The 20,932-nt window shown below is 53.4% G+C and overlaps 1 protein-coding gene across 3 annotated transcripts in view; it reads right to left on the bottom strand.

Moving 5' to 3' along the window:
- Positions 1 to 20,932, bottom strand: part of DENND3 (DENN domain containing 3) — a 53,193-nt gene that overhangs the window by 15,443 nt on the left and 16,818 nt on the right. For all 3 annotated transcript variants that reach the window (XM_040261710.1, XM_040261709.1, XM_040261711.1), the window contains 10 exons: positions 18,276 to 18,391; positions 15,071 to 15,226; positions 13,224 to 13,320; positions 12,343 to 12,446; positions 11,614 to 11,813; positions 9,386 to 9,907; positions 7,497 to 7,756; positions 7,209 to 7,379; positions 3,637 to 3,766; positions 769 to 876 (listed from right to left, as the gene is read on the bottom strand). In XM_040261710.1, the coding sequence (XP_040117644.1) occupies positions 769 to 876; positions 3,637 to 3,766; positions 7,209 to 7,379; positions 7,497 to 7,756; positions 9,386 to 9,907; positions 11,614 to 11,813; positions 12,343 to 12,446; positions 13,224 to 13,320; positions 15,071 to 15,226; positions 18,276 to 18,391 (1,864 nt within the window). The remainder of the gene's footprint in view (positions 1 to 768; positions 877 to 3,636; positions 3,767 to 7,208; positions 7,380 to 7,496; positions 7,757 to 9,385; positions 9,908 to 11,613; positions 11,814 to 12,342; positions 12,447 to 13,223; positions 13,321 to 15,070; positions 15,227 to 18,275; positions 18,392 to 20,932) is intronic.

The following is a 20,932-nucleotide window of genomic DNA, read 5'->3' on the forward strand; positions in this document are numbered from 1 at the left end:
CTCACTCCTAGTCCAGGAAGTGTGAATCTGCCAGCCTTTCTGTGGTGTTCATGCCTTGGTCTCCTGGCCCCGTTGGGGTGATCTGCCCACTGAGACGCAGTCTGCAGTCCCCCAGAGCCTGAGATGCTCCAAAGCCAGGCTCAGTGTCCGGGGCCTGGCTCCCTGGCTCCCAGCGCTCTCAGAGGTGTTGACTGGTGCTCCCCTGGTTCCTGACCGGGGGGAATGGCCAGCCGTGTCATCAGACGTGCGCATCAGCCCAGGAGGAGCCGTCATCCCATCCCAGTGACAACAGGCTCGCCCCGACCAAAGATGTACGTGCAGGGGCTTTATCCGCTGGATGTGAGAATGGCCAGGCTGGATGGGGACTCAGCCACGCACGGTCCCTTGTGGCCTCCGAGTCCACAGAGCAGCTGCACCTGGTCACCCAGAGTTCTGCCTCCAATGGCAGAAAACCACCTAGGCCCTGTCCACCCTCATCCTGCCACTGCCCTTCCACTTCAGTGCTGGCCTTGAACACAAGTCTCAGCTCCCAGATTGGTGAAAAGAACAGCAGCGACACAGACAACATGGCCCTACTGGACAGCACAGGGAGCCATAATCAATGTCCTGTGATAAACCATAGGGGAAAAGAATATGAAGAAGAATGGGTATACGTGCATTAACTGGATCACCTTGCCGTACAGCAAAAATGAACACAACGCTGTAAATCAAGTAGACGTCAATAAAGCTACGAAACCCAGCAGCGACGCAGCCAGGGTCGGGCCTCACCTGGGGTGTAGAGCAGCACATCGATGGCTCGTGGGGTGGTCTCCCCCGCCGAGGGGTTGATCTTGTGTTTCAGGGTTTCCGAGGTAGTCTTCGGAACCACCATGGGCACTGAAACGCAGACACGTAGGGGTCAGGTCCCCAGACTCTAGGACAAACTCGCACACTCTGCTTCCCTTAGGATATTAGTCCTGGGGTAAAGCTGGGATTTGCGAAGATGAAGCTCTCTTTAAACTGGACATAAGTAAAGCCAAGCATTTCCGGCCAGAGGGTGAGTGTCTGCCAAGGTTGCACACTGCTTGTCATCTAAACACAGCTGTCAAGCTAAATGACCTAACACTCAACTGTTAGGGACGCTCCAGCAGAGAGAAGACTTTGAATACTTCTCCATCAGTCTAAGCCACGAGCAGCTTCTCACCCCGGCCCGTGGCGTGGCTGCTGTGGGGGGAGTCCTGTGCACTGCAAAAGCTTTAGCAGCATTCCTGGCCTCACCTGGTCAGGGCCAGTAACAATGCCCACCCCCTACCCCCCGACACACACACAACAGATATCTCCAGTGCTTGCCAAGCACCTCCCTCCAGGGACAGGGTGCAAACTTCAGAAAGTTTCATTTTTAGACCTTCCATCACGAATGGACCACAAGCTATCACTGAAGCCCAGGATCACATATCGCTGCCTCCTTACGCTTCACACAGAGCAAACAGTCCTTGATTGGGAACGAGGGATCCGGGACACTGAGCTTGGGGGACCGCCCCTGCAGTATGGGGTCAAGAGTGAGGGTCATGTGCTGGGTCCCTCCGTGGAGACTGTGGACGTGGTGTCCAGAGTGAGAAGGCTTTTCTGCAAACTCTTGACAAAGATCAGGCTTGAGCATGGAGTGGTCTCCACAGCTCAAGTGTAGGGTGTATTTGATTTGGTTCCTAATTAAGGGGGAGAAAAAACCCTGCCATCAACATCTGGCTCCAGGACTGTTGACAAGAGCTCTTCCAAGTCCCTCCAGCAACTGGAGCATCCTGGCTGCTCCCTGAGAGTGGGGTCCTGGGGTGTGGGGGCAGTGGGGGTGGGGGGTCCGGGGATACAGGAGAGGGGCTCCTGGCACCAGGAAGCATTAGTGATGTCACAGTTAGTGACAGACATGGCAAAGAGCAAATCGCCCTGAGGGGAGTGAACACAAAACCAGGGTTTGGTCCCCTTATTCTAGGATGACATTTTAAACAGACTCTTCCTGGCTATTGACTCAAGAGGAATAAAAACATGTCCAAACAAAAACTCATATGGGAAATATTCACAGACACACTGTGTGCAACAGGCAGGAGGCAGGAAACCTCAAAACGGTCGGCGGAGGGAGGGATAAACTCCACTGTATCCACACAGCGGAGTACATTCAGCCACAAAAGCGATGAAGGAGTGGCCCCTGCCACACGGATGCACCCTGGAGCATGTCACCACGTGAAGGACGCCAGACACACAGGACACCTCTGCCATGAGTTCACGTGTAGGAAGTGCTCAGACTGGGCAAAAACGGGGCATTTCCCCAACGACAGAAAGTAGGTTAGGGGTTGCTCAGCAGCTGAGGGGCGGCTGCAAAACGTATGGGGCTTCTTACTGGGGTGAGGAAAATGTTTGAAACCCACTGTGCTCACGGCTGTAGAGCTCTGAATACACTCAAACCAGTAAGGTGTACGCTGTGAAAGAGAATGGTGTGTGAATTATATCTCAATAAGACTGCTACGTTTTTTAAAGTGCATACGAGCAAAACTAGTTGTCATCTGAAAAACATCCCTACTGGGCTTCCCTGGTGGTACAGAGGATAGGAATGCAGGGATCACGGGTTTAATCCCTGGTCAGGACTATCCCACGTGTCCCAGAGCACCTAAGCCTGGGAGCCACAACCACTGAGGCTGCGCACTGCGGCTACGGAAGCCCGCACGCCCCAGGGCCTGCGCTCCACAACCAGAGACACCAACACTATGAGCAGCCCACACACCACAGCGAAGAGTCGTCCCTGCTCGCCACAGCTAGAGGAAGCCCGCACCGCAACAAAGACCCAGCACGGCTAAAATAATTTTTAAAAAATCCCTACAATGTGCTCATCTGTGTTTCATGAATTAGCTTCACATGGTGGGTTTAATCGAGCACATGTGACTTCCAGCACGTAGCAAGGCTGATAGAGTCAGTGGTCCTCTATAGTCTCTGCTTCTTTATGCAAAGCGTAGGACAGCTGGTTTTAGGAGATCATTTAAAAGTGGACACAAAACAGAAGTAGCTAAAAATGTTGCGTAAACCTATTCTTATCTTCTATTTCCTGGACTTGAAAAATCTTCTAAAAATAAAAAACTGAGCTAACCACTGAGTGCTATGGCTTCCAGAATGTGAGAGCCAGATCTAAACCTACAGGCAAGAGACCAGAGAATTCCTAGGGGCAGGGAACTGACCGAATCAAGGGAAAAAAGTGAGACAGCCGTCGGGGGTCTCCCCACGCCCAAGCAGTGCGGTCCAGCAGTCAAGGACAACCACGCACAGGGGTCCCTGCGGCTCTGCAGAGGGCGTGTGTCTGACCACAGAGCTCCAGAGACTGCGACGGCGATTCTGTGAGCCACAACGGAAACCCTGTTGTCGTGTCACTGGTAATTCAGATTCAGGACCAACACCATACAGGGTAGAGTGGACTGTTACTCAGACACTGAAATGGTGAGGTGCCTCAGTGTGTGTCTTGAGGAGCAGAGAGCTCCAGGGGATTGCTAAGTGAGAAAAGGAAAGACGCAGAGGGAGGTGTGGTGTTCAAAAGGGAAAAGTGCAGAAGAGGGAAGTTCGAGACATTTGGGTTGGTTCCAGCTGATAAGACAAAAGGCAACCAGATAAAAACCTTACTTTCATTCTTCATCCTATCAAAGTAGGACAACTTGGAGGCTGCATAGATGGCTCCCGGTGACTGCAGCGTGCCGACAACCGCGTCCATCAAGAGAATGTGGGTCAGCGCCTGCTGTACGTACTGGGGGTCCTGTGGGAGGCAGGCATCTCAGCACAGCGTCTCTGAAATCACGTCCCGCTAAGACTGTCCCATTACACACAGCAATACTTTTAAAAATGTGTGGTTTTCAAAGCCACCTGCAGAGTTTAAATCTGGATTTCATGCCATGTACTTATGTTCTCTTAATTGAGACAAATACTGGTTGTCTCCACCCCTTCCCCAAAATAGCTGGAATAATCCTCCCACCCACTAGCCTATGAAATTACCCAGCCAATAAAAGCTAACAACCGAAGAACTGATGCTCTTGAACTGTGGTGCTGGAGAAGACTCTTGAGAGTCCCTTGGGCCACAAGGGGATCAAACCAGTCAATCCTCAAGGAAATCAATCCTGAATATTCATTGGAAGGACTGATGCTGAAGCTAAAGTGCCAATACTTTGGTCACCTGATGTGAAGAGCCAGCTCACTGGAAAAGACCCTGATGTTGGGAAAGGTTGAAGGCGGGAGGAGAAGGGGGTAACAGAGGATGAGGTGATTGGATGGCATCATTTGACTCAATGCACATGAGTTTGAGCAAACTCCAGGAGACGGTGATGGACAGGGAAGCCTGGCTTGCTGCAGTCCATGGGGCTGCAAAGAGTCAGACACAACTTAGCAACTGAACAACAACAACTTACTACCAACAAAGCTAGTGGAGGTGATGGAATTCCAGTTGAGCTATTTCAAATCCTGAAAGATGATGCTGTGAAAGTGCTGCACTCAATATGCCAGCAGATATGGAAAACTCAGCAGTGGCCACAGGACTGGAAAAGGTCAGTTTTCATTCTAATCCCAAAGAAAAGCATTGCCAAAGAATGCTCAAATTACCGCAAAATTGCACTCATTTCACATGCTAGCAAAGTAATGCTCAAAATTCTCCAAGCCAGGCTTCAACAATACGTGAACCGTGAACTTCCTGATGTTCAAGCTGGATTTAGAAAAGCCAGAGGAACCAAAGATCAAATTGCCAACATCTACTGGATCATGGAAAAAGCAAGAGAGTTCCAGAAAAACATCTGCATTATTGACTATGCCAAAGCCTTTGACTGTGTGGATCACAACAAACTGTGGAAAATTCTTAAAGAGATGGGAATATCAGACCACCTGACCCGAGAAATCTGAGAAATCTGTATGCAGGTCAAGAAGCAACAGTTAGAACTGGACATGGAACAACAGACTGGTTCCAAATCGGGAAAGGAGTACATCAAAGTTGTATATTGTCACCCTGCTTATTTAACTTATATGCAGAGTACACAATGAGAAACCCTGGGCTGGATGAAGTACAAGCTAGAATCAAGATTGCCAGTAGAGATATCAGTAACCTCAGATATGCAGATGACACCACCCTTACGGCAGAAAGTGAAGAACTAAAAAGCCTCTTGATGAAAGTGAAAGAGGAGACTGAAAAAGTTGGCTTAAAACTCAACATTCAGAAAACGAAGATCATGGCATCTGGTCCCATCACTTCATAGCAAATAGATGGGAAAACAATGGAAACGGTGACAGACTTTTATTTTGGGGGGCTCCAAAATTACTATAGATGGTGACTGCAGCCATGAAATTGAGAGGTGCTTGCTCCTTGGAAGAAAAGTTATGACCCACCTGGACAGCATATTTGGAGAAGGCAATGGCACCCCACTCCAGTACTCTTGCCTGGAAAATCCCATGGATGGAGGAGCCTGGTGGGCTTCAGTCCATGGGGTTGCGAAGAGTGGGACACGACTGAGCGACTTCACTTTCACTTTTCACTTTCATGCACTGGAGAAGGAAATGGCAACCCACTCCAGTGTTCTTGCCTGGAGAATCCCAGGGACAGGGGAGCCTGGTGGGCTGCCGTCTATGGGGTCGCACAGAGTTGGACACGACTGAAGCGACTTAGCAGCAGCAGAAAGCATATTAAAAAACAGAGACATTACTTTCCCAACAAAGGTCCATCTAGTCAAGGCTATTATTTTTCCAGTGGTCATGTATGGATGTGAGAGCTGGACCATAAAGAAAGCTGAGCGCCAAACAATTAATGCTTTTGAACTGTGGTGTTGGAGAAGACTTTTGAGAGTCCCTTGGACAACAAGGAGATCCAACCAGTCCATCCTAAAGGAAATCAGTCCTGAATATTCACTGGACGACTGATCTGAAGCTGAAGCTCCAATACTTTGGCCACCTGATGTGAAGAACTGACTCATTGGGAAAGACCCTGATGCTGGGAAAGACTGAAGGGAGAAGGGGAGGACAGAGGATGAGATGGTTGGATGGCATCACTGACGCAATGGACAGGAGTTTGAGTGGACTCCGGGAGCTGGTGATGGTAGGGAGGCCTGGTGTGCTGCAGCCCCTGTGCGGGTGGGCAGGGTGCGAGCCTGTGCGGCCATCCCGGGTGCCTGCCAGCCACCAGCTGTGATGCGCTTTTTTGTTGTTGTTCAGTCGCTCAGTCGTGTCTGACTCTTCTCAACCCCATGGGCTGCAGCCCATCAGGCTCCTCTGTCCATGGAATTTTCCAGGCAAGAATACTGCAGTGGGTTACCATTCCCTTCTCCAAGGGATCTTCCCGGCCCAGGGATCGAACCCACATCTCCTGAGTTGGCAGGCAGAGTTTTTACCATCGAGCCACCTGGGTTGTGCTAAATAAACTGGACATAATATCAGAGAGTCCAAAAGTCACAGAACATTGGAATCTTAGGACCTAGTTCTCCCTTTCTTATTTTAAACAGAAGCCTCTTTCCATTTCCTTGACCTCAGGGTCCTCCAGGGACAGAACGTCCATCACAGAGGGCAGCTCTTCCACCCCTGGACGTACGTTCCTCCTGAAGTTTGCCACTGGGTGGCTGCCGCCCCCACCTGCGTCTCCCCGGTGACCTTTGAGCTGCAGCTCTCGAGAACCTTAGAAACTGCTCCCCGAATGAGTTCCCAATTTGGACCCTTTGCTCACTCTGTTGTGGGTTTCCTGTCTCATCTTGCCATTCGGACAAGGCAAACATCGCCCCTCATGTCTTACCTCCGTCCAGGGTACCCTCCGTGACTAGAAGTCTTAACTTGCTGTAATCAAAGCCATCGGTCTGGCCCAAAGTAAGTGAAGCTACAAAATTCCCTAGGATTTTGACTGTAGCCCTACGGAAGGAACCTAACACGCCCCTCCCCAGAACCCTAATCCCGTGAAGGGAAAGAGTTGAGAGCTGAGCTCACATCTGCCAGAGTCCAGCCCCGACGCTGCCCTCCCCGGGCGTCACCTGGAGCAGAGGAGGCGGAATGCAGAGGCCAAGCCCAGGTCCGCGCATACCGCCCTGCGGGCTGGCCTCTGTGTTTGCCCCCAAGGCCTCCCCCAGCACCCCAGGGCCTCGCACCGAGTCACGTGGAGCGCAGCCTCCTCAGCGCCTCTGACGAGATGCTGCGCCCGGGCGCTATGCTAAGCATCGCCGGAGCCGCGGGTGGGGACAGACCTTGTGGTCGTCGGCCAGCTTCCTGCCGGCCCACATCTCCTTCACCATCAGGTGCCAGAGATCACACTCCGTCTTCAGGTTAGCTTCAAAGACTTCCTTCTTGGACGCCGTTTTGATTTTTAACGTGGGAATTCTCAGGAGCAGAAAAGTGGCCATGGTGCTTCTGACGTCCTGCAGAGGCAGCAAGAAAGGCGGGAGAGTGAATGTCGCCCTAGGCAGGGGCCCAGGGTGAACAGCAGCTGCGAGCAGGGGCGGGCCCACGGCGGGCGGCCCCAGGCCTGGCCTCACCTCTATGTTCCTGAAGGTGGAGATCTCCGCGTAGCCCGGCCGCCCCTCAGTGAGGAGGAACAGGCGCTTCTGGGTCATGGCGATCTTGCCCACCCCGCGATTCGTCTTGACGGAGCGCGACAGCTTGTACACACACTCGTTTTTGTCCAGTTGCTCCATCACCGACAAAGGCAGGCTGACCTCCTGTGCCTCTGCTTCTGCCTCCTTCCAGCAGTTGTAGAAATCTTTGAATGTTTCTGGGTCAATCTGTTTCTGGTGTCCTTAGTTTTATAAAGATAAAAAGAGGTTCTTAAAGCCACGGACACCTGGACGCTGCGCATTTCCCACAGGAGGCAGCAGGTGGCGCCAGCACCTAAGTCTACCTGGACGGGAAGCACGTAGGAAAGAGTCCCCTTCTCACCCAGTTTCCGCAGGCGGGCGCTCGGTCTGGGCTGAGTCCGTCTGTCCTCTCTAGCCCCTACCTAGGCAGGCAGTCTCAGTGCCTCCCAGGGCGCCAGCTGGGGACCCTGGGACAAGGATAGAGGAACTGGTGGGCAGCCATCCTGGGGCCAGTCCGAGGGTGTAGCTAGCCCTAAGAGATCCTCAGACACTCCCTCAGTGCTGGATCAAGCCTGGCCTTGAAGGCTTCATCTTTATCTCTGTACTCTGGTTACGTGAAAAAATACATCATTATTTGTAAGCATGATGATCTTAATTGATTCAGTAACCTTCCCAAATGTCCAATATTCGGGGGCTCTAGAGCTGGAGAAAGACCCAAGTCCAAACTCCAGCTTCACTGCTGCTCAGCAGTGTGATCACAGGCAAGATACGGAGCAAACCTGCTTCCCTATCTGTAACACGGAGCTGGGACCACCCCCAACTCCCACTCAGCTGCTGCAAAAAGCGGCTCGTCTTAATCCTGACGCTTCCCCGTGTCTGGCTCCTGTGGCTCCATTCCAGATCGTGGAACCATCTGCCCTCCATCCTCAGCAGGCCCCTCACACCCTGCACAGGCAGTGTCCCCCGGCAGGCCTGTTTCACTTCATGCCCAGGCTGAGGCTCCCCGTGTTCATGAGGCCGACTCCTCCAAGGTCAGGCCCCTCCTCCGGTCAAGCTCTAGCCTCCCAGCACAGTGGCAGCATGTGGTAACATGCCTCTGTACATACTGGTCTGCAGTGCCCAGACCAGAAAACTCCTACCCATCCTTCAAAACCCAGAGAGAGTCCATGGGCAGCCTTCCTGGACAAGGTGGTCATCCTGGCTGGACACCCCCTGAGCTGGCATGCTCTTTCCTCATGGCATCTAATAACACTTCCTGTGCTCTACCCTCCACACAGGCCCAACCACTGTGACACTCTGTCACAGGGAGACTGAGGCCTGGAAGGAAAAGCCCTGCTGGCTGGTGGGCAGGTGCCAGGCAGACGGCCCCACCAGTGCTGTGCTGCTCTGTGTGTTCCTGGGTCTGTATGATCCGCTGGGCTCCTGGTCCAAACGCAGGAAACTTCCCATCCCAGCCGTGGGTCCCCATGTCAGAGGGAAGGATCATCACACCGTGAGCAGGTCCCCCAGGACCGACATCACCAAGCTTCCCCAGACCCTCCGCCTCTCTCGGCCAGCTGCTGGGTCCGTTAGCAGGTAAAGCCCCCACCCATGAGGCTTTCTGGAAGGCAAAAGTGGCTCAGACAGTAAAGAATCCACCTGTAGTGAAGGAGACCCAGCTTTGATCCCTGGGTCAGGAAGATCCCCTGGAGGAGGGCATGGCAACCCACTCCAGCATTCTGGCCTGGAGAATCCCATAGACAGAGGAGCCTGGTAGGCTCCACAACTGAGTGACCCACACACACACGAGGCTCTCCCTGGCTGGGCCAACCTGCCGTCCAGGGTGGCCCCGGCCGCGGGTGTCCTCCTACCTACAGTCAGCGCCTCAAACAGCCGGTGTATGACACTGGTGTCCTTCACGATGCCCGACTCCTGCACCCTCTTCACGAAGTCGTCTAGCTGCATGTGCTTCTTGGGCAGCTCGAAGTTCTTAACGCGGTCGTCGGCCTTGGGGGCATCCGCGGGCCTGTCCATGACCTCGCTGATGAGCCGGAGCAGCTCGGGCGTGCGCTCGGCCTGCATGCGCTCGGGTGCCGACAGGGACTCCACAGTCATCTGGACGAGGTCGGCGGGGAAGACGCACACATCGGTCTTGTACAGGCTCTGGAAGTCCAGCAGAGCGCCCAGCAGCTGGCCCTGCATCAGCTGCACCAGCCCCCGCAGGTAGAAGTACCTGGCCAGCAGCACCGAGTTCTCGGGGGTCAGCGAGCCTATGGCCTTGCTCAGCTGGGCCACACAGTCCGCGTAGAACGCCTGCACGCACTGGGCCACCAGCGGGAAGTGGATTTCCGGGATCTTGAAGGTGTGCGTCGACTTGGGGGCCACGTCCAGAACTGGGAGTGAAGGGGAAGTGAGCGGTAAGCGCAGACCTCAGAGGCAGACGTGCATTCCCACCCCAGCACTCTGTTGTTTCTGGGCCCTGGGTACAACATGGAGCAGGAACCAGGTACATCTTCCAGGAAGTTCCACAAACCCCACGCTGAAGGGGGCCCCCAGTGGCCTCCTGTGGCACCCTGAGAGTATGGCATTATTTTATTTGCTAAGACTGCTGATGGCTAAATTGAAACACGTGATGCTGAGTCTTTGCTGGAGGATTAAGCTAATAACCTAGGCTGAGAGGTACCTGCCAGGCAAGCAAGCCCTGTTAAACAGCCGTTTCTTTTACCTTAGCAGCAGCTCTGTGCACAGGTACTGTTGCCACACTCATCTCACAGGTGTGGGGGCTGAGGTTTCCACTGGTCCTCAGCACACAGCTGCTGCATGTCACACCTAACCAGCTGTGTGTCACACCAGTGCCTTCCACAACCTCACCCCCATGGCTCCCAGGCAGCGCCAGTGGACGAGGCCAGGCCGCAGGAAGCAGCTCACCCCAAGGAGGTGGGGTCTCAGTAACAAAGCCTGGAGGATGGCGGAGGAGCCTGGGGGAGGGGCAGAGGGCAGAGGGAGTGGAACATCGTCCTACAGCGAGCGGGCCCAGTGCAGAGCACAGAGCCCAGGATGCTCTACAAGAGAGGGCGTGCAGGCCCAGAGAGGCAGCGTGACCTGCCCAGGGTCACAGAGCCGGCAGGCAACTGCGCAGGGACTCAAGACCCACCAGGGCCCTCCAGAAGGTTGCTCATTTAGACACACAGCCACTCCCGGCAGCGAGGACATGCTCCTCCCTCAGCCTCTGGCTCCCAGACCAATGCACAGGAGACACCGGCTGGTACCTGGTGCTTCCACCCACAGCACCGTCTCCCCACCACTTCTCCATCCACTGAGGATGGGTGGAGACCCCTCCCTGGGGCTTCGAGGAGAAGCCCCAAGCACCCACAAGTGGCATCACACGTGACCAGCTTCACTGCGGCTCACGTGGGAAGGACACAAGGGCTCACACAGGTCCAAACGGGTTTTACAGCAACTCATCAGCAAGGGGACCCTAAGCAGATGCTCTGCATTTGGGTGGAGATGCAGCCCCTGCCTCCCACGGCACGCCCCTCCCCTGGCGTCCACCTCCTGAGATCACAGCACAGCTCCCCACCCCCACGGCACGGCCCGTCACCACCCCGACCGTGTCACGATCCTGAAGACCTCAACTAACCCCCCACCAGTGTTACGCATTTCTATCATCTGCCTTCCTCCCCATCCATGAGGGCAGAGCACTGGCCTGGCAATCACTGGAGGCTTAATAGTCGCTGCACCTCATTAGACAGTGATACACGTAAACAGGTGTCTCCTAGGTAAATATGCATATACACGCATATACCCACACATGTATGACAGACATGAAAATCGTGAATAGCTGTGGTCTTCAGCAGTTGGGAACCACGTGATTGATGGAAAATACAGACAAGAAATCATTTTCTATAATGAACATAGTTTGCAAAATAAATATTCTAAGAATATTTCAAATAATCAAACTATTAGAACCCGCCCCCGCCCCCTCAAAAAAAAAAAGCCCATTCCCTTCTCCTGGAATGAGCTCTGACTTCTTTTAGCAACTGGCAGGGGTAGAATCACGTGACTGGGAAAGGTCACGGAAGGGGTGTGGCTGGCCCACCTGTGCCGCTGCTCCCACACTCCGTGGTCTGTATCTTCCGAAGTGATGAGTTCCGGGGCGGCAGCTCCAGCACTGTGACGTCCTGCAGGTTGGGCATGCTGACCACCATGCGCCGGTGGGCCGCGTGTGGGGTCGAGGACTTCCGGCTGGCCATCTTCTCGATTGTGGGTCTCCTCGGACTCAGGAGCATCCCGTTTATCCTGGGTGGAAAGTCCCAAGATCTTACATGTACAATAATGATCAAAGAACGGGCTCAACTGGGCATTTTCCAACTGCGGTGACCAGTGTCCAGTATCCCCGTGCTGAGGGAGAAATGGCGGGAGCTTGCCTGGCTCTCCCACGTGTAGTGAAGGTTGAGTGCAGGCCACGCCCCCCAGGAGAGGTCTCACACACAGGATAAACGAGGGCATTGCTGACGGTGATGCATGTTTGAGGAGTTCAGGAAAAGCAACACAGAGGAGGCAGGAAACGGCGAAGATGTAGGGAGAGCATGAGAAGGAAGACGGGGAGAGAACGGCCTGAACGCAGAGCCGGAGCTGCGCTGGGGGCATGTCAGTGTCCCCCCGACGGGAGACAGAGCCGCCGGGAGGAGCCAGGCCCGCCAGCCAGCTCCCACACATCGAAACGTCAGACTCCTCCGATTTATCGTTCATCCGTCCAGAGACAGCTGCTGCTTGAGCGTCCCAACCCCCCGAGAGCGGCACATCCTTCAGAACCTAACATGCATACCTGTCCTCCTCAGACTGCGTGTGGAGGTCCATCTGGGCAAAGGTGTCCATCCTTCTGCTGAGCCGGGCCTTGAGGAAAGTGTGAAACATGTATGTATCCAGGACCTGGAAGAGACGCCAAGGGGCGGTCACTGCGCCTGCTCCACTGCCCTTCTGAGCCACCAGGGGCCCTGCAGCCGCTGCACGAGTGGCCCTTCCCCGACCCACCGAGGCCTCTGGCCAGCACCTCTAGACCCGAGTTCCCAACACAGGCAGCTTTCTTAGTTCATCAGAATCTAAACTAAGATCCTCCTCAATCCCTCACCAGCCAGCCTCAAAGAATCAGACACTCTTTACGTTTGAAAAAAAAACAAGAAATTCGAAAGCCCAAACCACTCTGCCCCCTAGGACAACGGCAGCTGAGTCATCAATTCTGGGATCTCCTGGGGATGGTTGCCTCCCCCACATGCCCACCTCACAGCCAGCCCACCCATCCACAGACTCACGCAGAACAACCTCCCAGGCAGCTCCCAGGGAGAGCGGACATGGCCCAGCCCAGGCGAGGAGGCGGTGATGGGAAGAGCATGGAATTGTGCGGGCTGATAGGATGCGCCCAGATCCAGGCTGAGGAAGGGGCTACCAGGCACGGGCCACAACTCAGCACTCCACAGTTAAAACAGGTGCACTGAGTTACATGTATATCACTCTAAAAAGCCGATTAAGAAAATAAGAGCTGGGCAAAGGATCAGCAGGACTCATGCTCAAACAAACTTCTAGAAAAGCTAAAACACAGAATAAAGTATTAACAGATGCTGGAAACCCTGGATGTGAAAAGTATTTTAAGCACAGAAAAGTGCAAAGGATGGAATATAGACACGCACACAAACCCCAGACGCCTCTCACCTGTTTATAAAACTGCTGGTCCCCTAGAGCTCTTGTTTTGAGAAACTCTTCACTATTGAACACTCTGTGTTCATAATTCAAGTGATTCTTCACTTCCCTGATGAAGAAAGACAGTCTAAGTGTTGAAATGTTTTCAAACACATGAAAAGCATATTGTGTTAGCCAAAAAATGATGGCAAGAAACACACAGTTTGAAAAGCCCTGTCTGCACAAGGATCATTGAGCTCCGAGGGTTTGAGTGTAACCCGTGGTCAGGCTGGCCTGTCACTTCAATATAGTTTTCCTCCAGATGGAATGAAGCTCTGGGGGGCAGGCAGAGGGATGTGGGTCTGTCTTGAGCCCCTTAGCTCCTTATTCAGATGAAGAAGATATGATTGTCCATAACTGTTCATACCAATAAGACTGAGTTCAGGGTGGTAACACAGGAAGGGCAGACAGACCCTGGGTATTAGCCCAGCTTGGCTGCCAGCTGGACCCCCCTACTGGCCACCTCCAAATCTGCATTCCACAGGGACTTGGCCACACGACACCCCAGATCTCATGAGATAGCTACCAACAGAATCAATAACCGTACAGAACATATTCAGGACGTGGATGTTTAATGTTTTCCCTCTCCTGTGAGGAGAGGCATGACTTCATCTAGGGGAAGCCAACTTTTAGAATCATACTGTCTGCTTTTTAATGACCTAAACTCATCAAGCTTGCACGTTCATGCTCCACTGTGTCCAACTCTTTGTGACCCCATGAACTGTAGCCCACCAGGCTCCTCTGTCCACGGGGATTCTCCAGGCAAGAACACTGGAGTGGGTTGCCGTTTCCTACTCCAGGGGATCTTCCCGACCCAGGGATCGAACCCTTATGTGTCTCTTACATCTCCTGCATTAGCAAGCAGGCTCTTTACCACTAGCGCTACCTGAGAAATCATTCATAAAAGATTCCATATTAAAAGAACAAAAGGAAAACAACATTTCTATGACCACACAAATTATAGTGCCTTAAGCAGAGAGCTAACGCAACCCATCTATAATGTAACATCCCATTTTTCTTCTAATAGATTATTTGCTTTATGTAAGGAAAGATGGCTAAAAAGCACAACCATTAAAATGTTGAATCACACAGTGTTGTCAAGTGGGCCAGCTCTGGTCTAAACCATTCCCAGGCTGGGTCCGTCCAGATCAGAAGAGGACCTGGAGTTGCCACCTTCCCTGCCACATACGACCCAAGGGTGGGAGAGAAGCAGAGGGGTGAGGCAGGGGAGAGAGGCTGCAAGACAAAGCGGAGAAAAGAGAACTGGAAGGAAAAGAAGGCTTTCCTACCAATAACTTCGCCATAAAGTTAACATGAATGTTGGCATAGATCTATTGGACATCCCTTAAAGGACTGCACATTTAGGCCAGAACAACCACTGGACCCTGCACTACATCCCGGTACAGCAAACACACTGCGCTGTCCACTCGACCGATTGGGCTCAAGAGCTGGCTCCCAACAACACACGACAGACTCCGATGCTGAAGGTGACGGCAATGGGGAGAAAGAAGAAAAGCTTCTAATGGGGGCCAGTCCTGGGTGCTAACCAGCCTGGGCTCTCCTTCGGGTGGGCTGCAAGCCCAAAACAATCCATTTGTCCCTCGACCCGGGGCTGACCACCCACAGTGGCCCTTTGCAGGAGAGAGGAGTGGGTGGGAAGGCCCTGGGCAGGGCTGACACACTCCCAGGGATCCTCCTGGGTGCAGGGGCCTCTGCCACGTCAGTCCTGGATTTCAGGCCCTGAGCCCTGGGGCCGTGGCCGGCATGGAACTGGGAGCGGGCTGGGGACCAGGTGACAACCCTGGAGGGGCTTTAAATACCTGAAGATGCTGACGAGCAGCTGCAGGGTCATCTCCTGGATCTGGCAGTTGAGCCGCTGCTGCCAGGCCCGCCTGGAGGCCCGGCCCTCGTTCACGCCTGTGCTGGTGCAGAGGTGAGCCAGCTCCAGCTCGTGGTGCAGCTGAAGGCTCTGGACCCTGGAGAGGAACAGAGGGATAGTGACCAGAGCTCAGCCCAGAGCACATGACCACTGCTCACAGGCAGGAGAGGATCCTCCAGGGAGAGCTAAACTGACCTTCTTAGGGTGCTCAGAACACCGATGAATACCGGGGTGGGGGTGGAGAGGGGATGTCGCTAAAAACACATTCTGGCTGGGAGTCTATTCACGTCCCAACACAAACAGCTCACTAGTGCAGAACCGACAAAGGCCTTGTCTTTGGACCACAGGTGTTTTTGTCCAAGCTGAGTCATCCCATCCCTCTTTTCAACACTCCCTCTTCCACAACGGCCAAAGGGTTCCCAGAGGGCCTGGGCAGGTGCGGGTGCTCGAGGCGTGGCCACCCATTTGGGGGCAGTTCTCGGGGACGGGGGATCCCAGAGGTCTCCATCACACAGGACCCCCGCCTCCCCAGCACCAGCCATGGCTGCACTTTTAGATGCTACTTTGGACACCAAGGAGAGAGTCGGAGGCTTTAAATATGCAAATAAACCCACATGACACGTGTCTAGAGATCCAGCGGGGCAGGGGGACACTGCAAACACACGCTCTGCTCAAGGCGAGGAAGACAGCATGGCACAGGGCGCCCAGGCGCAGGGGCGTCTTCCCACCAAAGACGCTGGGTGGGTGCTCAGGCACCTGGTCCCCAAGAGGAGGCCCACGGCCATGGCTTGGATGACGGTCCCAGGGCCCTTCACAGACATGCCACCAACCACGCACAGGTTAGTTCACGTTTATAAACAGCCCCTTGTGGTGAGCCTGAGACGCCACATCCCACCCCTGGGGGTCTGACCAAACGAGAACCCTGAGAATGTTCTAGAATTCTCACAGTAACATGTGGGCAGAGGCGAGATCTCATCTTATTGGATATGCTCCACCCAAGCAAACACTTGAGAAGCTTCGTCAGACGCTGGCCAAGGTCAGTCCTCAAAAATTGGGGAATGCGGACTTTGCTTATCAGAAACCCAGACGGTGAGGAATGTGGGTTTCGCCTTCTGAGTTCACACAGGGAGACACTCCACCAGGCCACCTGGCCGGGCCCCGTGAGCATGACCCACCAGCCACGCAGGCCTCCACACCCGCAGCCCAGGCTCTGGGTGCTGTAAGATTGTTTGCGATGGGAGGACCACTGATACAGGTGGCGCTCCCATCGACTCTGTAGAAACCATCCAGGGAGAGGGAGTAATCAACGCCAAGATGTGACAGGCTGAACTGTTTGTTCCCCAAATTCCCACGTCGGGGCCCTGACCCCCAGTACCTCACAGTGTCTATGTTTGGAGTTGGGGCCTTCAAAGAGGCAATTAAGTTAAAATGAGGTCATGAGGCTGGACCTACTCCAATATGATGGGTGTTCTTATAAGAGGAGATTAAAACACGACACCCCCGGGGGCACGACCACGTGAGGACACAGGGAGGAACCGGCCCTACTGGCACCATGACCTTGAACTTCCAGCCTCCAGGACTGGGAGGCAGTAGATGTCTGTCACTTAGGAGGTGTTTGTTACAGCAGCCCCTGCTGACTGATACACAATAAGAGGCACAGATGAGAATAGCCAAGTTATGGAGCCAGAGGAGGACCACCTGCTCCCTCCCCTGCTCTCAGGCCTCGGCTCAGCCTGTGTCTGACCTCCTAACAGCAGACAAGATAAAGGGGGACAGTGAACACAGATGGGAGACGGCCAGTAGCAGCTGCTACACTCACCCCCGCCCCTCGCCCTGCAAGGGTCCGCCCACGAGTTCCACACCCAGCCTGCCTGCGGTCCACACTAGAGCTGGAATACTAAAAGCAGGATCTCTCCCACTACCGCCTTATTAGGTTCCAAAGAGCGGAACGTCCCTCTGCAGGACCCCCTGAGGAGGCCCGGCTCTGTCCTCGCCCACCCTGGATCCACCTTCATCCTGGCATAAGTAGTGACCACACCTCCCCTCACTCGCCCCCAAAGACACTCGTGGGGCGGCCTCTCACTGCCACGCCTCTGTGAAATGCTGGGTTCCATCCCTGGGTCGGAAAGATCCCCTGGAGAAGGGAATGACTTCCTACTCCAGTATTCTTGCCTGGAGAATTCCATGGACAGAGGAACCTGGCGGGCTACAGTCCAAGGTGTTGCAAAGAGTCGGACACAACTGAGCGACTTTCCGACCCAGGAATGGAACCCAGCATTGCAGACAGAAGCCGTGGGACCTGCGGAGCCTCACCAGTTATCACCTGCCTTCTTTGGGAAAAGTGTGTCAGGCCTGAGCTCGGCCAGTAAAGTTTAGTCATAGAGATGGCCACGACACAGTTATGGAAAAATAACAGCACTGAGAGAGAGCTCTGTGTGGGGGGAGGGGTGGGGGCAAAAGGGGAAGGCAGCTGCCTGTGCAGGGAAGGGCAGGGGGTCACAGGTGTCAGGGTCCCCCAGCTGACAGTGCCACGAGGTGGGGGCCATGTCGGCTTGCTCATTACACAATACTCTGCTCGCTGCATTGGACACATATCTGGTGAGTGAATGGGTGAAGGAATGAATGAGGAGAAAGGACTTCAGAGATCATGAGTACAAAAGGGGGTTAGGAGGTGTCCCGGGGGTGTGACTCTTCTGGTTCAGGGGCCACTTAGTATTTAGACGGGATCAGAATAAAGACAACCAACTTTATATTTAAGCATTCACACATAATTTCCAAACTATTAAATACATTTTTTTTTTTAAAGTAAAAGTGTTAGTTGCTCAGTCGTGTCCGACTCTTTGCAACGCCTTGGACTGTAGCCCGCCAGGTTCCTCTGTCCATGGAATTCTCCAGGCAAGAATACTGGAGTAGGAAGTCATTCCCTTCTCCAGGGGATCTTTCCGACCCAGGGATGGAACCCAGCATTGCAGGCAGATTCTTTTTTTTTTTTTCCCTGCAGGCAGATTCTTTACTGTCTGAGACACCAGGGAAACCCCATTAAATACATAACCCATCTGTTAATATAAGAATGGAAAAGATACTCAGATGTGGCAAGTATAAACCTGAGCAAGACTTTCCTAAACACACATGCTCTCTCCCCTTACCTCTGAATAAATGTCTGTGCGGCCAGGAGAGGGATGTCGGGAACATCAACCTCCTCATCGTTAGAGTAGGTGATGTTCCCATTGTCGATGTTTATCAGAATTAAACCATCGGCTTCCTATAAAATAAGTTTGTAAAGATCAAAGTAAGAATCTGAATTTGTATACATCTTTGAAAACACAAAGCTACATTTTGCATTCACTAAGATCAAGTCACCATTAATTAAATTATTATATATTTAATATGCACACAAAGCCTTATATTGTCTGCTCCAAAATGCAATGCATACCATGAGTCAGGTTAATAAGCTAAGGTGATTAAACATGCCTTGAGTAAAGATTCCAACACAGGAGGTCAGGCCTCCCCCTACCCTGGTACAAACACTCTGTGGACCACTTCAGGGAGCCTGGAGAGGACATTCCAGAGCTCCAGCCAGAGCACCCCGACATTCAACACTCAGGGTGCCTGCTGGGCTGCACGGCTAGCTCCCCACCCCCAAGGACCAGAGCACAGGTGGGCCCTGGGCTCAGGGAGCCAACACACTCAAACGTTCTTGAGACGTGAGTGTGGCTTACTTGTGAAGTCTTATCTGTGATGGAACACACAAATACTGAGTCACACCCCTAAGTTCTGCACTTCAACTGTCCCGGGAACACGACGCCAAACTCTCCCTGGCTTTCCTGCCGGGCCGGCCTCTCAGTGCGTGTTCCGCACTGCAGTATGGAGTATGGAGTATGCGTACTCACACGGAGTATGCACAAACACGTGACCCAGAGCAGAGAACTACACTGGAGGGGACAGGCATCCTCGGTGGGTGAATGCCCAGCTTTTACAAGGACCCCGTCCACACGCCCAGCACCATCAAGGAAACATCCAAACCCCAAACGCGTTCAGTCAAGGCATGCTGCCTTGCCCTGACGCCTCCCAGAGCAGGTAGCCGCTAGGAGGACTTCCTTCACAAACTTCCTCTGCGGAGCGGAGTCAAGTGCCTGTGCCTCCCGACGGGCCCAAACGAAGGCGGTTTTTCCCCTGACAACTGAAAAAAGAAACCCAGTTTTAACTCCAGAGCATGCCTATTTTTGCCTCATTTCCAAGAGTGACGTTTTTCCGTTCCTTCTAGGAGGTCTGAATGGCCTTTTCACAAAGCGTGTTTGTCCCCGGTGAGTGAGTCACCGAGTCTGCCAAGAACACAGACATGCCGGCTCCGCCCCCAGGAGGGGCACTTGGGCTCAGCGGCGCTGTGCTACAAACGCCAGGAAAAACCCGGACGACCTCCAAGGACAGAGCGGGCCGCGCGGCAACCCACTCCTCTCGGGTTCTGCGCACACAGAGACATTTTTGAAATAGCAAACACAACACTGTAAATCAACTACATGTTAATTAAAATGAAAATGAAAAAGTTACACGAGAGCCCACCTTGGACCAACTACCAATAAGCACCAGAAAAAGACCTCCATGATGCCAGTCATCCAAACCAGGCAGCAAGAGGCTGAAAGCAGAAAGACCGGTGACAAGCACTGAGGGAGGCCAGAAGCCGGAGCCCTCCCCGTGCTGGAGGGATGGTGAGCCAGGTAGCTGCAGAGGGCCATAGCCTGGACATCTCTCCAGATTAAACACAGTACTAGCACTGGCCCCGGCAATTTCTCCCCCAGGTGTGTTCCAAGGTGTGTACTGAGGTAAATAAATGAACGCATGTCCACACAAAGACCTGTACGTGAGTGTTCACAGCCTCACCGTTCACAACAGCCAAAACATAGAAACAACCGCAAATGTCCTCAACTCATGAATGGATAAACAACTGTGGTCTCTTCATTCAGGGCAACCCTACTGGGCAATAAAAATAAAGGGCTGCTACATGGACGAACCTCAAAAACACACCACTAACTGAAAGCCAGTTATAAAAGACCACGCACTGAATGATTCCACCTATGTAAAATTCATGTATACAGAACAGGCAGATCCACAGAGCAGGCAGCGGTGGCCGGGGTCTGGGGGGGCGTGGTGGTGGTGGGGTGACTGCTAACACAGGCAGGGTTTCTCTGTGGGCTGCCCAAAAAGTCTAAAATTAGTCACCACAGCTCCACCAAGTTACTAAAAGCAACTGAGTTGTACATTTTAGCCCAGGAAACTCTGCGGTATGTAAATAGTATCTGAAAAAAAAGCTGTTTTAAGAAAACCCAATCTGCTCTTACTGCTGGCGATGTCTATGGCCTGAGCTCCCCTTTGAAATGCACCCCGTCGGCACAGCAGCAAAAACAGCTGCCCTTATGAAGCACCCACTGTGTGCCCCGACGCTGCCTGATGCTGCAGCCAGCAGCGTCCCATCAGGACCCAGGTCTGCCCCCGAGCGAGTAAACGGCCACTGGATTTAGCAAGGCCCACAGACTCCTTGGACACCAAGCATGCACCTGCATTCAAATAGGAAGGAGGTTCACAGTACTAATGAACAGCAGAGGCTTAATCAATAAAAGTGAAAATGGAAAATACGGAACAGTATCATGGTGGCTCCCATGCACCAAGCCCAGTACCCTGCCAGGAGGGACAGGGGACATTCCTGAGCCAGAACCCTGCCAGGAGGAATGGGGGACATTCTTGAGCCAGAACCCTGGCCAGGATGGAGGGGGGACATTCCTGAGCCAGAACCCTGCCAGGAGGCCGT

Source organism: Oryx dammah, unplaced genomic scaffold (assembly GCF_014754425.2).
Source record: "Oryx dammah isolate SB20612 unplaced genomic scaffold, SCBI_Odam_1.1 HiC_scaffold_19, whole genome shotgun sequence".
In the NCBI taxonomy this organism is placed as follows: domain Eukaryota; kingdom Metazoa; phylum Chordata; class Mammalia; order Artiodactyla; family Bovidae; genus Oryx; species Oryx dammah.